Genomic DNA, 17324 nt, shown 5'->3' with positions numbered 1-17324 from the left:
TTATACCCCAGCGCCCCTCCGCCTCCTTTGCTCCCGGTGTCCCCGGTCTGCTGGAGATGGTCCCCAGCAGACCAGAGGCACCGGGAGCAAAGCCGCAGCAGCTTTGAAAGCCTCGGGGGAAGCCGGCGGCGGGGCATCCCAGGCGCGCCTGGGCTGCCCCCCCGCCGGAGCCCCTCCGCAGCTTTGAAAGCCTCGGGGAAAGCCGGCGCCAGGCAGCCCAGGCGCGCCTGGGATGCCCCGCCGCCGGAACCCCTCCGCAGAAGCTCCCAACTTTTCCCAAGATGCTATTAGCAGCAGGGACAGTGCTGGAACAAGTGGCACTAAGGGACATAAAAACCAACGTTGCTAAAAACTTCTTACTTTCCTAACCTAATGAGGACCTATATGGAATACACAAGAAGCTTTCATTGCTGCTTCATTCAGACCTTCCCAGTTATCTCTGGTTTATTATTTTTATTATCATCATGCCCAGACATCCAAGTAATAGATCAAGATTTCTTGTGCTATGCACTATACAGAACAGAATCTCTGCCCTAGTCTTCCCTTTGATCGCTTGTTAAGTGAGAGAATAAGTAGCAACACTGCCCTTACCCAGGACTTACCCTACCCTGAGATATGACCCCTCTTCCCTGTAGGAGAAAGACAATGTAGAGCTCACTAGCAGCTCTATCCCTCACCATTTCTCAGTTGTTTATTAGCTTAGTTTAACTTAAGGGAATTAAACATTCTTCCCTAGTTTCTTGCCTATGCTGACAGATCCTCTTAAGTGGAATGGGAACACCTGCTATTCCAATCTTACCATCCTACTCTATGGATCCCTTGCTCTTGGTAATGGATTTCTTCTTGACTACACATTTCAGACAGCTATTTGTGTATCAAAACAGCAGCAGCTGCAGGTTTTCTTCACTCTGCAGTCTCTGCTGCTTCCTGGTGCTGAACCTTAGCCCTCATCTCTTGCTAACAGAAAGAAATGACATGTGCTTTCAGGAAAGCAGGCCCAAATGATCCCAAATTCTGTTAAATTTTAATCTTACTCATAGGAAGATTTAAAATAGTTAATCACCTTGCTTTTACTTATCAAGAAAATGAGGATAAAAAAATATAAGGCAACAAAGCTTGACCTTTGTTAGTCCTTTGCTCTTATTACAGCACCACACTATCAAATGTATTAGGAATAAATGTTACAAAAAAATGAAAGCATGTAATGGAAGTTTAAGATGTTAAAGTCTATTTCTACCTACCATCACAGAATCAGTGTGTCAATAAACTCATAGGACTGACCGGAAACTTGAGAGATGATCTTGTCCAATACCTTTCACTCATAGCAGGAATTAATATTATTGACACTATCCCTAACAAGTGTTTGTCTAACCCAGCGGTGTACAACCTGTGGGTCACTACCCCCTTGGGTGTCACATCTGTCTTCCTGGGGGGTCGCAAGGCTTGGATCCAGCCGGCCACTTTTCCTAGCTTCTCAGCTTGACATCAGACGTATACGCAGCGAGGGGCGATGGGAGAGTGGCCACAGCCCAACAATTAAAGGGGCTGCTTCTTTTTTTTTTGTTCCACCAAATTCAGTGGGCCCCATGGGGATCGTGAAGGAAAAAAGGTTACACACCATTGATCTAACCCTCATTTACTCTCCAATATGAAAGACTCCAGAACTTCCATAAGCCATTTATTCCAGTTCTCAACTACCAGAATGGTTTCTCTTAATGTTAAACCTAAACCACCAATATAAGCCTACTGTTTTTTTGGCCTCTAAGCAGAAGATCCTTTTTTCTCTCTCTTTGTAACTAAAGCCTTGCATGGACAGAAAATTGTGCATCTTGCATCTGTATCTGCAAAAATGAGCTGCGGTTATCCACATCCATGGATGCAGAGACCTACAGATATAAAGTGCAAGTTTGCAGGGTTCTAGATAAAAAAAAAAGAAAATGTGTATCCACATCCATACCTGCAAAAACGAGCCACAGATATCTGCAGATGTGCAGGGCTCTACTTGTAACAATCCTTTATGGACCTGAAAATGCTATGTTCCCTTCTCAGTCCTCCTTTTTCCAGACTAAACAAATCCAATTTTTCAATCTTCCCTCACAGGTCATCTTTTCTACATCTTTAATCATTTTTGTTGCTCTCCTCTGTACTGTCTCTCATTTGTCCACAACTTTCCTGAAACGTGGCACCCACTGACTTAGAAAACCAAAAAAAAGTGTGCAATGTCTTATTCAATAGCTTCCCAAGAGAATAGACCATCACCGTATTTTATTCCCAATAATGGATTGGTCTGTTCTATAATATCAAATAGTTGTGTTTAATCATTATGCTTTTGCACTTTAAGGACAAATGTAGCTGAAGTAACTTGAGTCCTAGGTACACCATGAAAAAAGTTGTTTTTTTTAAACTTTATTAGCTTAACACAATCAGTACTCCCCTCTCCAAATACCTACGTACCCTCAGTTTATCGCCTTAGAAATCAGTTAAAAGTACTGTAAAATTGGAAACCTCCAATAACATCCAAATTGATACTCATATTAAGCTAACAATTTTAAAAGCTATTTTTTTAACACACAGACATCATCTCAGTGTCAAGGGAGCTAACCCTTGTTATAATAAAGTTTAATAATATGCTATAGTCTTCAAAAGAGCAAGCATAGTTCAAGATCTAAGACACACTTTTAGTGTGCCACTTATTTTAGAGTCAGAGCTTTCTAGAGCACAAAAAATAAAGAGTATTTTATTCAGAAACACAACTTAAGAAAATAAACTGAAATACCTTACTGTCAAGTTTCAGCATGACTCTTCCAAGCCCTCTGATGGGCCGTGGAGCAAGAGCCTCCTGCCGCTCCTTCACAAAGCTTTCCAGAACATGCCACCAACAACTGCAGCGTTTTGCCATAAAGTTTACAACGCCAAAGTGCACCACAAGTTTTTTAAGAACCCAAACTGTAAGGAAAAATAAAAAAAAGAGGAAGTAAGAATTAAAGATTTCAGAGATGCTCCATGTGTTTTTACCCCACTGTGAAGTTAATTCAAATTGTTTTAATTCAAACTCCTCGTCAAAAACTGTACTAAATATCTTCAACTTTTAAAAAATAGCTGGTCATTCACATGCAGAATAACACATTCAGCCATTTTAAGTTCAGACTAGGGATGTAATATGGTAGTCGATTAACCGATAAGCAAAAGCTTATCGGTTAATGCCACAGACTACACACATTTCCCTCTCCCTGCTAGTAAATCTTTTAGCAGGCTGGACAGCAGCCTGGCTCAGTCCTGGCTTGTGAGGTCCAGGACCTACCCATGCTGCAACTCGGCATTTCAAGTGTACTAGGAGCTGGGCAGGGTCCCGGCTCACGCAGGGTCTGCGACCTACCCCCCATTTCAGCTGTGCTTTTCAAGTGTGTTAAGAGCCAGGCGGGCAGGCTCAGTTCTGGCTTACGCTGGGTCCAGGAGCTCAGACCCCCACTGGACAGGGACTGCTGCCACTCCTCGCTGCTGCCTCTCTCAGAAGCAGCAGCACAGGGTCATAGGCAGCCAGTCCGTGAAGGGAACTGGTTTTTAAATGGGCTCCCCTCACAGACCAGCTCTCACCTGGCACGCCACACTGCTGCCTCTGATACAATGGCTACTAGCACTGCCCCAGGGGACTATAGAATAGTTGACTAACCGATAAAATTTCATGAGGTTACTCAAGTATTCAATTAACCGATATTTAACATCCCTAGTTCAGACTGACTACCTCCAAATAGCATCATTATGGATGTTACAGTCCATATCAAAGTCTGATATAAATAAGTGCAATTCAATTTGATTACATGTATGACACTAAATTGTATAGCCAATGTTTCCAAAAACACTTCACCAGTGTTTCCAAAAAGTTTGCCACTCTACCTACAGGTGATGACTAATGAAAATGTCTGGAAGAGATTAAAGATAGCACACCCCGAGACAATGTCGGTGTCCATTGGCTATGTTTCCCACAGTCACCAAGCTTTATATAATGAGAATTGTGGCAGTTCAGGGCCTGCTCTTGTGAAAAACAAAAAATTCATCATATATGGCAAAATGATATACCAATAGAAGAGTCATAGAAGCAACTCAAGACTGAAACCCAAAAGAAAATCCACATCAAAAATAAGTATTGGCGAGAAAAAAACCAACAAGACTGAGCTTCACATTGATAAAACATGAAAAGCTAAGCTACAAACTAACAGGCATAAAAGCGATTTTTGTTTTAAAAATGGAGAAGAGGAAAATGAAGGAAATTGCTGCATTACACTAACGAGTCCCAAGGGTGCCGGACCAGAGAGGTCCAACTTGTAATTGTAGCTTATTTTTTCCACAAGACAAAAGTGCTGAAGGTCATAAAATGGATTAAAGTAAATAAGACTTGTTTAAATCTGTTCATTTAATGCACAAAACCAAAAATCGGTTATGGAGGTAAACAATGGTTGTGTGGAAGTCAACATACTAAGAAACAGGTAGCAACAGAGCCCCTTATGCAGCATTAACCGTTTTCTGTACTCCTACACTGACTGGCTACGTCTAGATTGCATCCCTTTTTCGTAAAAGGGATGCAAATTAGACATATCGCAATTGCTAATTAAGCTGGGTTTTAAATCTTCCCCCGCTTCATTAGCATAAAAATGGCTGCCACTTTTTTTCGGCACGGAGCTTTGCCGGAAAAAAGCGCCAGTCTAGACATGGATCTTGCGGAAAATAAAGCCTTTTCCGAAAGATCCCTTATCCCGCTTAAAATAAGGGATAAGGGATCTTTTGAAAAAGGCTTTATTTTCTGAAAGATCCGCGTCTAGACTGGCACTTTTTTCCAGCAAAGCTCCGTGCCGGAAAAAAGCGACAGCCATTTTTATGCTAATGAAGCGGGGGAGATTTAAATCCCCGCTTAATTAGCAATTGCGATAGGTCTAATTTGCATCCCTTTTACGAAAAAGGGATGCAATCTAGACATAGCCCATAAAGTTTAATAGTCTAACAACTCATGTTAATATTTAGTAAAACTGTTATAATGTTCATTTAGAAGTCCTCCAAATTAGATCAAGTGTCTGAGACAAAAAATATCCTTCTCTCCCTCCCCCTCCGGAAATATCCAGATACCCAAGATGTAATTGCCCTAAAGATCAAATTTTGAAGTCTACAGGGAGTTTTTCAAAGTTCTAGACTTACATGTAAACAATTCACAAATAGAGTAACCTGCTTTACAATTTTTCTAAGCTTTGCTTTTACTTACTATTGGCACCACCATGTGGCAAACTTGTGTATGTGTACTGCATTAACAATTAATTATCTTTCTAGGTTTAGTACCAGCAAATGTCCAAAAATAAATATATTCCACACATTCTAAAACACTAAATTTTACCCCCCAAAAATGTGTTAAAACCACTGAAATAAGTTTATCTGAAAGCTCCATGTCTATAGTATTTATGGTAATCATATCTTGTTAATACAAAAAAAGAGAATAGTGAAAGCATATGAATCCTACAGAGGGAAAATAGCTACCTACAAGGTATAGTAAGAACGTTAGAACTGTGTAAAGGCAGTGAACATGAACTACAAAAGAGTTAGAATACAGCAAAAAAAAACCACAACAGACCATGAGAACAAATACAAATATTTTCTCATACATGCTGCACTTAAAGGTTTCAGAAGTTTCATAATGGTCTTCTGTTTATATTTTAAATTAAAATTCCTCTTATCCTTATGTTTATTTAAAAAATTCCCCAACCATAACCAAAATAATTTTAAGAGAATATAACATGCTGCTGAAGTGTAAATTAACTGAATGGGAAGTATTCATAGTACTAGACATTTCTGAAACCTGGACTTAGTCACATCCCTATCTAGTTTATGAGAACCAAGCTCTCTCTATAGGAGTATCTTCTCTTATAATGCAAGTAAATTTTCCTTTAAAGCCAGAAGGCCAGATGAAATCACAATGGTCCTTGCTAGCCTTTTTAATTAATTTTATTAAGTTATAAAGGGGTGGTATAATTATAAACTCTACCAAATCTAGAATAGTAAATCATTCAATATTAGAGTAAACTAGAAGCAACTGAGCTGTCAAAGTAGGGAGGTTTAAAAAATAAAGAGAATAACTTTATACTGACTGGAAATAAGAACGTTAGAACAAAATCATAACAGTGATCCTGCCAGCTTCATTACTGGATCATTCATTTTTGTGCCATTTGCAAACACTCAAACTTTGTTTCAATCCATGTCATTGTTTAGAAGTGTTGAATAGCATAGAACCAAAAATATAAAAACAGCTGCAATTACACTGGATGTGATCTAGCCATATCTAAAATAAATCATGTTCATACTTCAAAAGCTAGCCTTTACTCACAAGGATTAGGGGGGAAAAAAATCCCTCAAGAGCAAGTTATTCCATAATTGTTCACTGTGAAGTTTCTTAATGCTCTGGAAGATATACAAGTTTAGCTATTTTCAAACAGGAAACTAAGAACATAAGAAAGGCCATACTGAATCAGACGAAAGGTCCATCTAGCCCAGCATCCTGTCTTCCAACAGTGGCCAATGCCAGATGCCCCAGAGGGAGTGAACAGAACAGGGAATCATCAAGGAATTCACCCTCTCCTGTCACCCATTTCAAGCTTCTGACAGAGGCTAGGGACACGTTTACTACCCATCCTAGCTAACAGCCAATGATGGACCTAACCTCCATGAATTTATCTAGTTTTTTCTTGAACTCTGTTAATGTCTTGGTCTTCACAACCTCCTCTGGCAAGGAGTTCCACAGGCTGACCATGCGCTGTGTGAAGAAAAACTTCCTTTTGTTTGTTTTAAACCTGCTACCTATTAATTTCACATGGTGACCCTTTGTTCTTATGTTTATGGGAACAAGTAAATAACTTTTCCTTATTCACTTTTTCTACCCCAGTCATGACTGTATAGACCTCTGTCATATCCCCCGAGTCCTACTCTTTTCTAAGATGAAAAGTCCCAGTCTTTTTAATCTCTCTTCATAGGGGACCCGTTCCAAAACCCTCTCCATTCTCATTGTTATTTCTGAACCTTTTCCAATGTCACTATATCTTTTTTGAGATGAGGCAACCACACCTATATGTAGTATTCAAGATGTGGGTTTACAATGGTTTTATATAGAAGCAATAAGATGTTCTTGGTCTTATTTCTATCCCTTCTTTAATGACGCCTAACATTGTTTGCTTTTTTGACTGCCACTGCACTTTGAGTGGATGTTTTCAGAGAACTATCCACAATGACTTCAAGATCTCTCTCAAGTAATTATAGCTAAATTTAGTCCTATCATATTGTATGCATATTTGGGATTATTTTTTTCAATGTGAATTACTTTACATTTATCAACATTAAATTTCATTTGCCATTTTGTTGTCCAATCACTTAATTTGGAGAGATCTTTTTGAAGCTCTTCACAATCTGCTTTGGTCTTAACTATCTTGAGCAGTTTAGTATCATCTGCAAATTTTGCTACCTCACTGTTTACCTCTTTCTCCAGATCATTTATAAATAGAGCGAATAGGAATGGTCCCAGTACGCACCGTTCGAGACACCGCTACTTACCTCTCTCCATTCAGAAAACATACAGTTTATTCCTACTCTTTCTTTCCTATCTTTTAACCAGTTATCAATCCATGAGAAGACATTCCCACTCATCCCATGACAACTTACTTTACTTACATAAGAACATAAGAATGGCCATACTGGGTCAGACCAAAGGTCTATCTAGCCCAGTAGCCCATCTGCCAACAGTGGCCAGCACCAGCTGCCCCTGAGAGGGTGGACCGAAGACAACGATCAAGCGATTTGTCTCCTGCCATCCCTCTCCAGCCTCTGAAACAGAGGCCAGGGATACCATTTCTAACCCCTGGCTAATAGCCTTTTATGGACCTAACTTCCATGGAATTATCTAGCTTCTCTTTAAACTCTGTTATAGTCCTAGCCTTCACATCCTCCTCTGGCAAGGAGTTCCACAGGTTGACTACACACTGTGTGACGAAGAACTTTCTTTTATTAGTTTTAAACCTGCAACCCATTAATTTAATTTGGTGTCCTCTAGTTCTTCTATTATGGGAACTAATAAATAACTTTTCTTTATTTGCCCTCTCCACACCACTCATGATTTGATATACCTATCATATCCCCCCTCAGTCTCCTCTTTTCTAAACTGAAAAGTCCCAGTCATTTTAACCTCTCTTCATATGGGACCCATTCCAAACCCCTAATCATTTTAGTTTGACTTAAGAGCCTTTGGTGAAGGACCTTGTCAAAGACTTCCTGGAAATCTAAGTATACTGCATCCACTGGATCTGCCTTGTATACATGTTTGTTGACCCCCTCAAAGAAGTTGAGTAGATCAGTAAGACAATATTTCCCTTTACAAAAACCAAGTTTACTTTCCCCAACAAATTATGTTCATCTCTACGTGTGTGATCATTTTATTCTTTACTATAGTTTCAACCAATTTGCCTGATACTGACATTAGACTTAGCAGTCTATAATTGCCAGGATCACCTCTAGATCCTTTTTTAAATATTGGTGTCACATTAGCGGTCTTCCAGTCATTAGTTACTGAAGCTGATTTAAAAGATAAGTTATAAAACACAGTTAACTAGAAACACTTTTCTTCTAGAAATATGTATCAAGAGAAACCTTTGGGTGCTGGAGGAAGGTTATTCTTGGTAGAAGAGCACATTTCTGAAAGCGGCTACCCACAAAAATATGTTGAAGCACAAACCTACCATTTTAAGAAAGAGTTGGAACAAGCACTATTTTGCACATACTTTACCCCAACTGACTGAATTCCTAATTTAATTATCTGATTAAGAGATTAAGGCAGCAGAGAAGCAAGTTCTCTCTAATTTTTAATATTTAATTTTAAGACTTATAAAGTTATCCCTACAATAATGGACATAATGTAACTGCTTATAATTATAAATTAAGTGAATTTGTGCTACAACCACACAGTATTTTCAGAATAGTCTAAAATATGTAAATGAAGCATCCACATTCAAGCGCAAAGTAAGTAAGATGTTCTAAAAATCCAACAGTATTGTAAGTTATAGTTTAACTAGCATTATTAAGAATTAGACAATGACCTGCAACAGGCACTGGCAGTAACTGCACAATCCAGAGATTCAACCAGATTTGGACTAGGACAATGGCCCATACAAGTGTTACGAAGTAGATATCACTGGTTTTCTTCTTTCTAAGAAAAGTTCCAATCTCAGGTCTTTGTTTGACACCAGAAGTAGATGAAGAGGAAGAAAATGAAGAGGTTGAGGCTTGCTCACTTTCTGCTGTTTCTAAAAAAAGAAGCAGAAGTTATCACATTAATTTCTATGGATGAACTGAAAGAGGTTACCTAGCAGCTCACCAATATTTACCCTAGGGTCTGACAGCTAAATGAATAGCAGTGCAAAGTGTAACATTTTCCTGAGGAAATCAAAGTCTAAAATGTGTACAATATTGTTAGCTGCAAAATAAGAAGAATTTACTGTATTATCCTTATGGCACAGATGAATAATATATTTTGTCTACTAGTTCAATACAATCCAAATGCATGCTCCTGGCTATTTTTAAATCAAAACCTACACTTCAAAGCACACACAGTGTCCTTTGAAGTGAACACTCCCAACTTACAAATCATTTAAGTGTAGCACGCAGTGTTCTTTTCAGATATGATCACATTATAATTATAGAATATTCATGCTGTGATCTAATTGATATTACATTGCATGTCATACTTTATTATTCTTGGGAAACAATACCAAAAAGAAAACAAACTGCTTTCAAATTAGTACATAACAAATATGTCACAGTATGCCTAAGATGTCACTAAATGCTCAGCATTCATCTTCACTAGCTTACAAGTCAAAGATGAGCACATTACAATTAGATTTAGGACATGCTGACTACTTAACCAAAGTATAGTATTTCAACACCAAATCAAAATCTCAGTCTACAGAAAATTAGCATGCATTTTATTCCTATACTCCCAAAGAGACTTATAATAAACAGTGTACTAATATTCTACAAAAGCATTTGTGCAGCTCCTTTTTATTCTTTGACTTTTAGAGATAAACTAGTCATTTCCACCTAAGTGTCATCAGTAAATGTATGTACGTAAAACAGTCAAAAGCGGTTGAGAACTTAAAAATCAGCCGGTAACAGACCATGAATCTCAGAGTTAACTGAGCCTAACAACATTTTGAACAAAAAAGGGTCCTCAACAATGATTAAAAATAGTATTCATCACTATATACAGAGACAGTCTTCCGGAGACAATTCTGGGATATTGGTATTAGGGCTGCATGTTTGTCACGGTGAGGAAAATGTCCTAGATACTGTGATTTTTGGATTTGTCTGTGCAGCCATAATTTTATTAAAGTCACTCCACAGCAGTGGTTTCTGTCCCACAAGGCCAGGTCCAGCTCCCTACCTGGCTGTTTTGACCCGGTACAGTGGGTCCCAGTGGTGTTCATGAAAGATTGGCTAGACCAAACCAAAATGGCACTACAAACTTTTGCTCGAGGAGGAACAGGCAGAGTGAGGAGCCACGCCTCAGAGAACAGGAACTGCTGGAGCTGTTGCTGCAGAAGAATCATGGGGTGGGTATCTTCTTTAGCAACCTTCCTCATTTGTATCAGTATATATATATATTTTTTTAAATTACAAAACACTTGTGACTTTTACTAAGGTTACCTTAGCTGCTCCATGATATTTGATTTAAAAAAAAAAAGTCATGACAAATCTGCAACCCTATTTTAATAAAGCCAGATAAGAGAAATTTGCAAGTGACTTTTCTGGTTGTAGACATCTGCAAAAGAACTAGGCAACAAATATGCATCCTATACTAGTCTGTCCATCACATGGTTCTGTCTTCAACCCTAACTCAGAGCTCAACGGAGGTGTTGGGATTAAGGATGTTAAAACATGTTTCATCAAGTCAATTTGTAACCCCTGAAAATTTCAGGTGTTACACATTTATGGAGGAAGGCAAGTAGCTCCTGCCTGCTCCCCTTCCCTGCCTCTGATACAGGGGTGGGCAGATGGCTCCCTATGAGCACCGGCTCCTGCCTGGTAGCACCCACCCTTGTACACTTTTGTCACTGATATAGAGGCAACAGCACAGAGAGTGGAGGGTGTTGGCTCCCTGGGAATCAGTGTGCACTGGTAGCCTGCATGTAACCGGGAAAGTTAACTGATGAGCCCAGGCTCACGGTTAACTGTGTACACGGTTACATTTTCACATCCCAAGTTTTATTACAATGAGGTGTCTTGGTTTTGGTTGAGAAAAAACATAGCAGGTTTCTTGATTACTGTCAAATCTTATTTTGCACAAAACAAAAAAAGCACAAATAAAGGTCTGTATAACCAAAGTGCCTTAAACTGCAATAACAATTTTTTTTAAATTAACACTGTGGGTAAATCCAACACTTGCAGAAAGTTTGAAGCACTATTCTTTGACATGCTAATTGAAAGGATCAGTATCAAAAATTTCAAATAATCAATTTTTCCCTCAATTAATAACCATCACTTAGCACCAGTGATGGTTTTGTTGAGTAAGCACATAAGAGTCTTCATTCTGAAAACTTCTCCCAGGCACAGCTTATGCCTCTTCAGGTAACAATTTAAATTAGTAGTTCATAAAAATTGTATTTAAAAGACGCATTTAAATGTTAATACTGTTGCCTTTTGAATAACTTTTAAACTACCGCCACAGGTATAAGTGTGATAATTTGTGTATTGGAGAATGTTTTAAAGTTTGTTTCTAGTTTCCTCTTGGTTCGATTTTTTTTTTTTTTTTAAACAAATTCAAATATTTTCTTACAGAGTGTTCAGTCACCTGGGGGTAGGGGTGAGTGTTTCTCACTACTTGACTCATATCCTGTGACCGATATTGCCATGGCAATTGTAGAAGCAGCAATGGAAATCATCTGACCAGGAAGTTCTGTCCCTGTAAAAACAAATACACAAAAGTAAGTAAAAGGTTGGAAAGAGGTTGATTTTTATCATACTATTTTTATTTCCCAACATTAACTGACATTGTACTCTAGTTAAACTGAAATACCTAAATATTCATTTTAATAGTTACATGTATTATGTAGACCCAGTATGATCATCTGTCATTGAGCACTATTCAAAATTTAGTCTTACAAAGAAAGGTATGCATTTTATGCCATGGCTGTGGTCTGGGAAACTCCTAGGGAACTCTGTGCCACTGTACACATGCAGAATTCGTGTCCTCTGCAGATTTTTTTTTCTCTGTAAGAAATATATTTCACTTGCAAGGTGATTAAATTACACCTTTTGCCCACCAGGTACTGCTATGGTGCCAGAACAGAGTGCTCCTGAGTAGTAGCAGCTGCTGACAGCCACAGTGAGGGGCAAATGAGAGGAAGATGCTGCATTCCCAACAAAAAAAAATCCATATTCTCAGTTTTAAAAGTGCTGGAGTACTGACTATCAGCCAAATGTAAATTGGACCATGTACTCTGCCATCAATAATTAATCACTGCAGCCAGCAGGAGGAGATCTCAGATCCCAGAAACAAGCAAGTATTTTGATACAAACTAGTACAGACAAAATTACATACAACAAGACTTCCGTCTAGTGGAACTCATACAAGGAGAAATCTGTTTAAAGTGTAGATGTCAGTTGAGATTAATCTTACTGAAAACGGTTAAGCAGAAGAATTGTGAGCATTTATGGTTACTGATGAAAAACTTAAGGATTGGTACAAAAGTCTTGACACACAACTGCAAACTGAGGAACCGCTCCAGCCCAGGCTGAATCAGCCTCCAACCATGCAGAGCAGGTTGCTCTCCACCAATGGAGCTGCCCCTGGGAACCAGTTAATCATTACTCAGTAAGCATCACCAGGTAAGGTTCAGTTACCCATTCATATTCCTACTTCCCACCCCCATCATCATCATCATCGATGTAGTTAAAGTAATTGACAAACTTTAACTGTGAATTCAGTATCTTCAAGTGTGTTTAAATTTACTGTTAGCTATGAACTTCCTGGGTTTCCAATGCTTCAGCTAATTACACAAGTATTGAAATGTATCTCAATCTTAATTTCAGTTTAACAAAATTTTGTAAACATTTTTAGGTTCTTAACATTATTTTAAATATGAATGCCTACTATGATCCCCTTTGTTCCCTAGGGGACTCTGCTGAAGAGCAACAGACTAGGGATGTAAGCAACTAGTCGACTATCTAATAACTATCCAATAAGCATATGCTTAACTAGTGATTTGACTAGTCGCTTCCTCCTACTTGCTGCCTTTATCAGAGAGGCAGCAAGGAGGGGGAGAAGGAGCTGTGGGGAGCCTATTTAAAAGCCAATTTCCCCCAGGATCATCTCAGCAGGGGGGTAGGGGAGGCAGAGGTGTAACTGGGGACTGGGCGTGAGCCAGGAATTAGCTTTCCGGGCTCAAGCCTGGTTCCACAACAAACAGACATGCACAGACACCCCCCTTCAGACTTTTAAATGTATAAAAGCCTGGCGGCTCTTATCAACTCATTAACTAGTCTAGGGGTAAGCAGCCCCCAGCACACAGCCAATTTCACATGGCACGCAGGGTGGGAGCTCAGGCCCGCCCTCCCCCCGTGCAGCAGGGAGCCTATGCTGCAGCTCCATATTTCTGCAGGGAGATAGGGGTAGGGAGAAGAGGCCTAAGCATGTATCCCTGGGGCTGGCCCTGCCCAATCTGGGTGTGCAGCCTCCAGGAGCTAAGGGATTAACACATACCCCTGCACTACAGGATTCTTGCTTTGAGAGGGGGTGGGGCTGGCCCTGCTTCACAGAGCAAGGACCGGGCAGCCAGCACACGTGGTGTGGCGTGCCGGGGCCTGGGCTGCTCCCCACAGGCTGTGTGCGGGGTTGCAAAGCTCCTTCCCCAGTGTCCCTTTGCACCCGCCCGGGCTGGAGTCAGCCCTAGGTAGCCCCGGGCTCTGCCTGCCCCAGCCCAGGAGCCTCAGTCTGCCTGCAAAGGCCTGGGCTGGGCAGGGAAGAGACTCTGCCCCCGCTGCTTTCCTCACCCCAGCTCTGCTGCTCTGATGAGGAGTGTGCTGGGGGCACAGGGATGTGGGGGCAGGATGGGAGGAGGCAGGGGTTTCAATGCAAGAGTTTAAGCTGCGGGGGCAGGATGGGAGGGGGCTGGGGTTGCACTTAGGGGCATGGGGTGATGCAAGGGATCAGGCTTGGGGGCTGGGGACCACAGAGCTGAGGGGAGTGAGGTTGGAGCAGAGGGAAGATGAGAGGGGGATATAATATTACTTTACAGAAGATGCACTTTCCTTTACTCCCCACTTCTTTGCCTCTCCCGCCTCATCTAGCTATTTGGCTGCATTCTCACTCTTTAACCTTTTCCTCTGTTACTCCCCCTCTCGTCCCCAAACCGTTCTTGTATCCCCACTCTACACCCTCTCCTACTGCCAAACTCCCTTCTAGACCCTGTCCTCCTCACCCCGTCCTGCATCCCCATCCCACTCACTGGCAGCCCTGTCCCACACACTGAACACCTCATTTTTGTTCCCACCCCAGAGCATAAGGGGGTCCACAAAATCCACTAACTCCAGAATCCCAGGAAAGTAAATCTGGCCTATGGGAAGCCCTGAAGCTCAGTACTCCCTGACCCTTCCCCTTCCCCTCACCCCGTGGGGGCTGGTGCACAGAGGAGTGAGGTGTCTCAATTGAGAAGGGTTTGGAGGTGGGAGGATTTGGAAGAGTTTTTTTACTTCTTACTTGTGTGGCCCCCAACTGATTTTTCTGTGGGTCAGTGACACCCAATCCAAAAAAGGTTCCCCACATCTGCTATAAAAAAAACATTGATATCTTTTGTGCTGGACATAATATTTTACTTTACTGTATTTTAAATGAAGTTTGATCAACTAACATGAGAAAGTTAAATGCTTAATTGTTTAATAATTTATATTTAACTCTCCTCCCCAGCTGCAGCACTAGCAAAATGGCTGAGGCATAATTATGCAAGTACTCTTAGTTTCTCTATAATTAAGAACACACATATATAAGCCATATATTAAAATGAACTCATAACAATTTCAAGTCCTCCATTTTTTGTAAGTTGACCTTAGTTGACGGTAGAAGAAAAGGGACTTATTTCTTACCAGAAGATTCCTTTCCATTCTGTTGCTCATGCACCATGCCCACAGTCATCAGAAAAACTATAACCAGAAACACTGGAATCCTCCAGGAACCAGCCACAGAAGCTGAAAATAATAAGGCTTTTCAGAATTTACTGAATTTAACATGCAACAAAAATGTTACTGTAATCCAGACATACTGAAAAAGGTAGTCACAATCAGAACCTAGCAATTATAGATCGATATCAGTATCTAATGCCACAGAAGCATGTGAAATTTTTCTATATCTAAGAAAAAACATAGTTACGCTATTAGAAAGGCAGAAACAGAACACCTTTTTTAACTGAGGTTATATTAAACATAGAATCATAGAACACTAGAACTGGAAGGGACCTCAAGGGGTCATCTAGTTCAGTCCCCTGCCCTTATGGCAGGACCCAGTACCATCTAGACCATCCCTGATAGAGTTCTATCTAACCTGTTCATAAATATCTCCAGAGATGGTGATTCCACAACCTCCCTAGGCAACTTATTTCAGTGTTTAACCACACTGACAGTTAGGCAGCTTTTCCTAATGTCCAACCCTAAACCTCCCTTACTGCAATTTAAGCCCATTGCTTCTTGTCCTATCCTCAGAGGCCAAGGAGAACAATTTTTCTCTCTCCTCCTTGTGACACCCTTTTAGATACAGTAATTCCTCATTTAACACGGTAGATACGTTTCAGAAAATATTTGTGCAAAGTGAAAGCGTGTTATGCAGGGACAATTTTCCCATTGAAAATAATGGAAAAGGTGGGGGTTGTGTTTCAAGCCCACGTGCTCTCGCAGCTCCAGCCTGCACTTGTTAGCAGCTGGGACTGAGACATAAGGTTGGGAGAGAAAGGAGACTGGGTTATAGCAGGGAGGGGAGGTGTTTGGCTCTGGAGAAGAGAAGAGAAGTACAGGGGACGGGGCTTACAGCCGGGTTTCCCCAGCTGGCCGGGCGCTGGCAGCTGCATGGGACTTCCCCTGCCTCCCTACAAAGTGGCAGAGGTTCGCTGCTCGCCACGCCGTTCCTCGGTGACCCCGGCTCACCGGATGCAAGGCATCCAGCCAGAGGGGGTCGCCGGGGAACGGAGCGGCGAGCCTCTGCCACTTTGTAGGGAGGCAGGGAAAGCCCCGACCAGCTGCCATCGACCGGCCAGCTGGGGAAACCTAGTCGCCAGCTGCAAGCGGGGGCGGAGGAGAGGGTGCAAAGCATCCCCAGAGGGGGTCACTGGGGAATAGCGCGGTGAGCGGAGAACCTCCGGAGGCAGGGGGAAGACACGTGCAGCTGCTGGCAAGTCGCCAGCTGGGGAAACCCAGCCGCTGGCTGCAAGAGGGGGGCAGAGGAGAGGGAGCGAAGCATCCGGCCAGAGGGGGTCGCCGGGGAATGGCGCAGTGAGTGGCGAACCTTTGCCGCTTGGCAGGGAGGCAGGGGAAGCCCCGCACAGCTGCCGGCAACCAGCTGGCCAGTAGGGGAAATCGTGTTATTGTGGGGATGAGTCACGTTGTTCGAACAATGTTCCCTTAAAAAAAAAAAAACATGCTATCATGAAAACATGTTAAGCGGGCACGTGTTAAGTGAGGAATTACTGTACTTGAAAACCGCTATCATGTGCCCTCTCAGTCTTCTCGTTTCCAAACTGAACAAGCCCAGTTCTTTCAGTCTTCCTTCATAGGTCATGTTCTCTAGACCTTTAATCATTCTTGTTGCTCTTCTCTGGACCTTCTCCAATTTCTGCACATTTTTCTTGAAATGTGATGCCCAGAACTGAACACAATACTCCAACTGAGGCCTAATCAGCACAGAGTAGACCGAAGAATGACTCCTCATGTCTTGCTCACAACACTCCTGCTAATGCATCCCAGAATCATGTTTGAAAACATCCTTGAGAACAGCAATATATTCACAATAGCTATCGAAGGAAGAGTTTATTTTCACCTTATCTAAAAAATGGCTGGTAGAATTATTTCATCTTTGTTACTGAGATTCTCTAAAAAACAGAAGTAAAAAGTTAGATGAATGGCCAAATTCTCTCCTGTGGTCAAGCGTGGGAGGGGAGGAGGAGGGGAGTCAAGGAGCTGGTTTCTGATCCTTGATCCTGAGGGCCAACCAGCACTTGTCCCCAGCCAGCATTAGAGGAGCTGCTCTAACTCACACAAGGGATAAG

At 41.5% G+C, this 17324-nt stretch overlaps 1 protein-coding gene across 4 annotated transcripts in view; it reads right to left on the bottom strand.

The window, feature by feature from the left end:
- The window catches only part of TMEM245 (transmembrane protein 245), a 147653-nt gene that overhangs the window by 119065 nt on the left and 11264 nt on the right, over positions 1–17324 (bottom strand). For all 4 annotated transcript variants that reach the window (XR_012901837.1, XM_075921638.1, XM_075921639.1 and 1 more), the window contains exons 3-6: positions 15157–15258; positions 11867–11977; positions 9117–9323; positions 2777–2946 (exon numbers count right to left, since the gene is read on the bottom strand). Coding sequence is in view for 3 of the 4 variants with exons in the window: in XM_075921638.1 (XP_075777753.1) it covers positions 2777–2946; positions 9117–9323; positions 11867–11977; positions 15157–15258 (590 nt within the window). In the remaining variant the exon portion in view is untranslated. The remainder of the gene's footprint in view (positions 1–2776; positions 2947–9116; positions 9324–11866; positions 11978–15156; positions 15259–17324) is intronic.

The sequence above is a fragment of the Pelodiscus sinensis genome, chromosome 2, assembly GCF_049634645.1.
Source record: "Pelodiscus sinensis isolate JC-2024 chromosome 2, ASM4963464v1, whole genome shotgun sequence".
In the NCBI taxonomy this organism is placed as follows: Eukaryota; Metazoa; Chordata; order Testudines; family Trionychidae; genus Pelodiscus; species Pelodiscus sinensis.
This window is presented reverse-complemented; position numbering and strand designations above follow the sequence as displayed.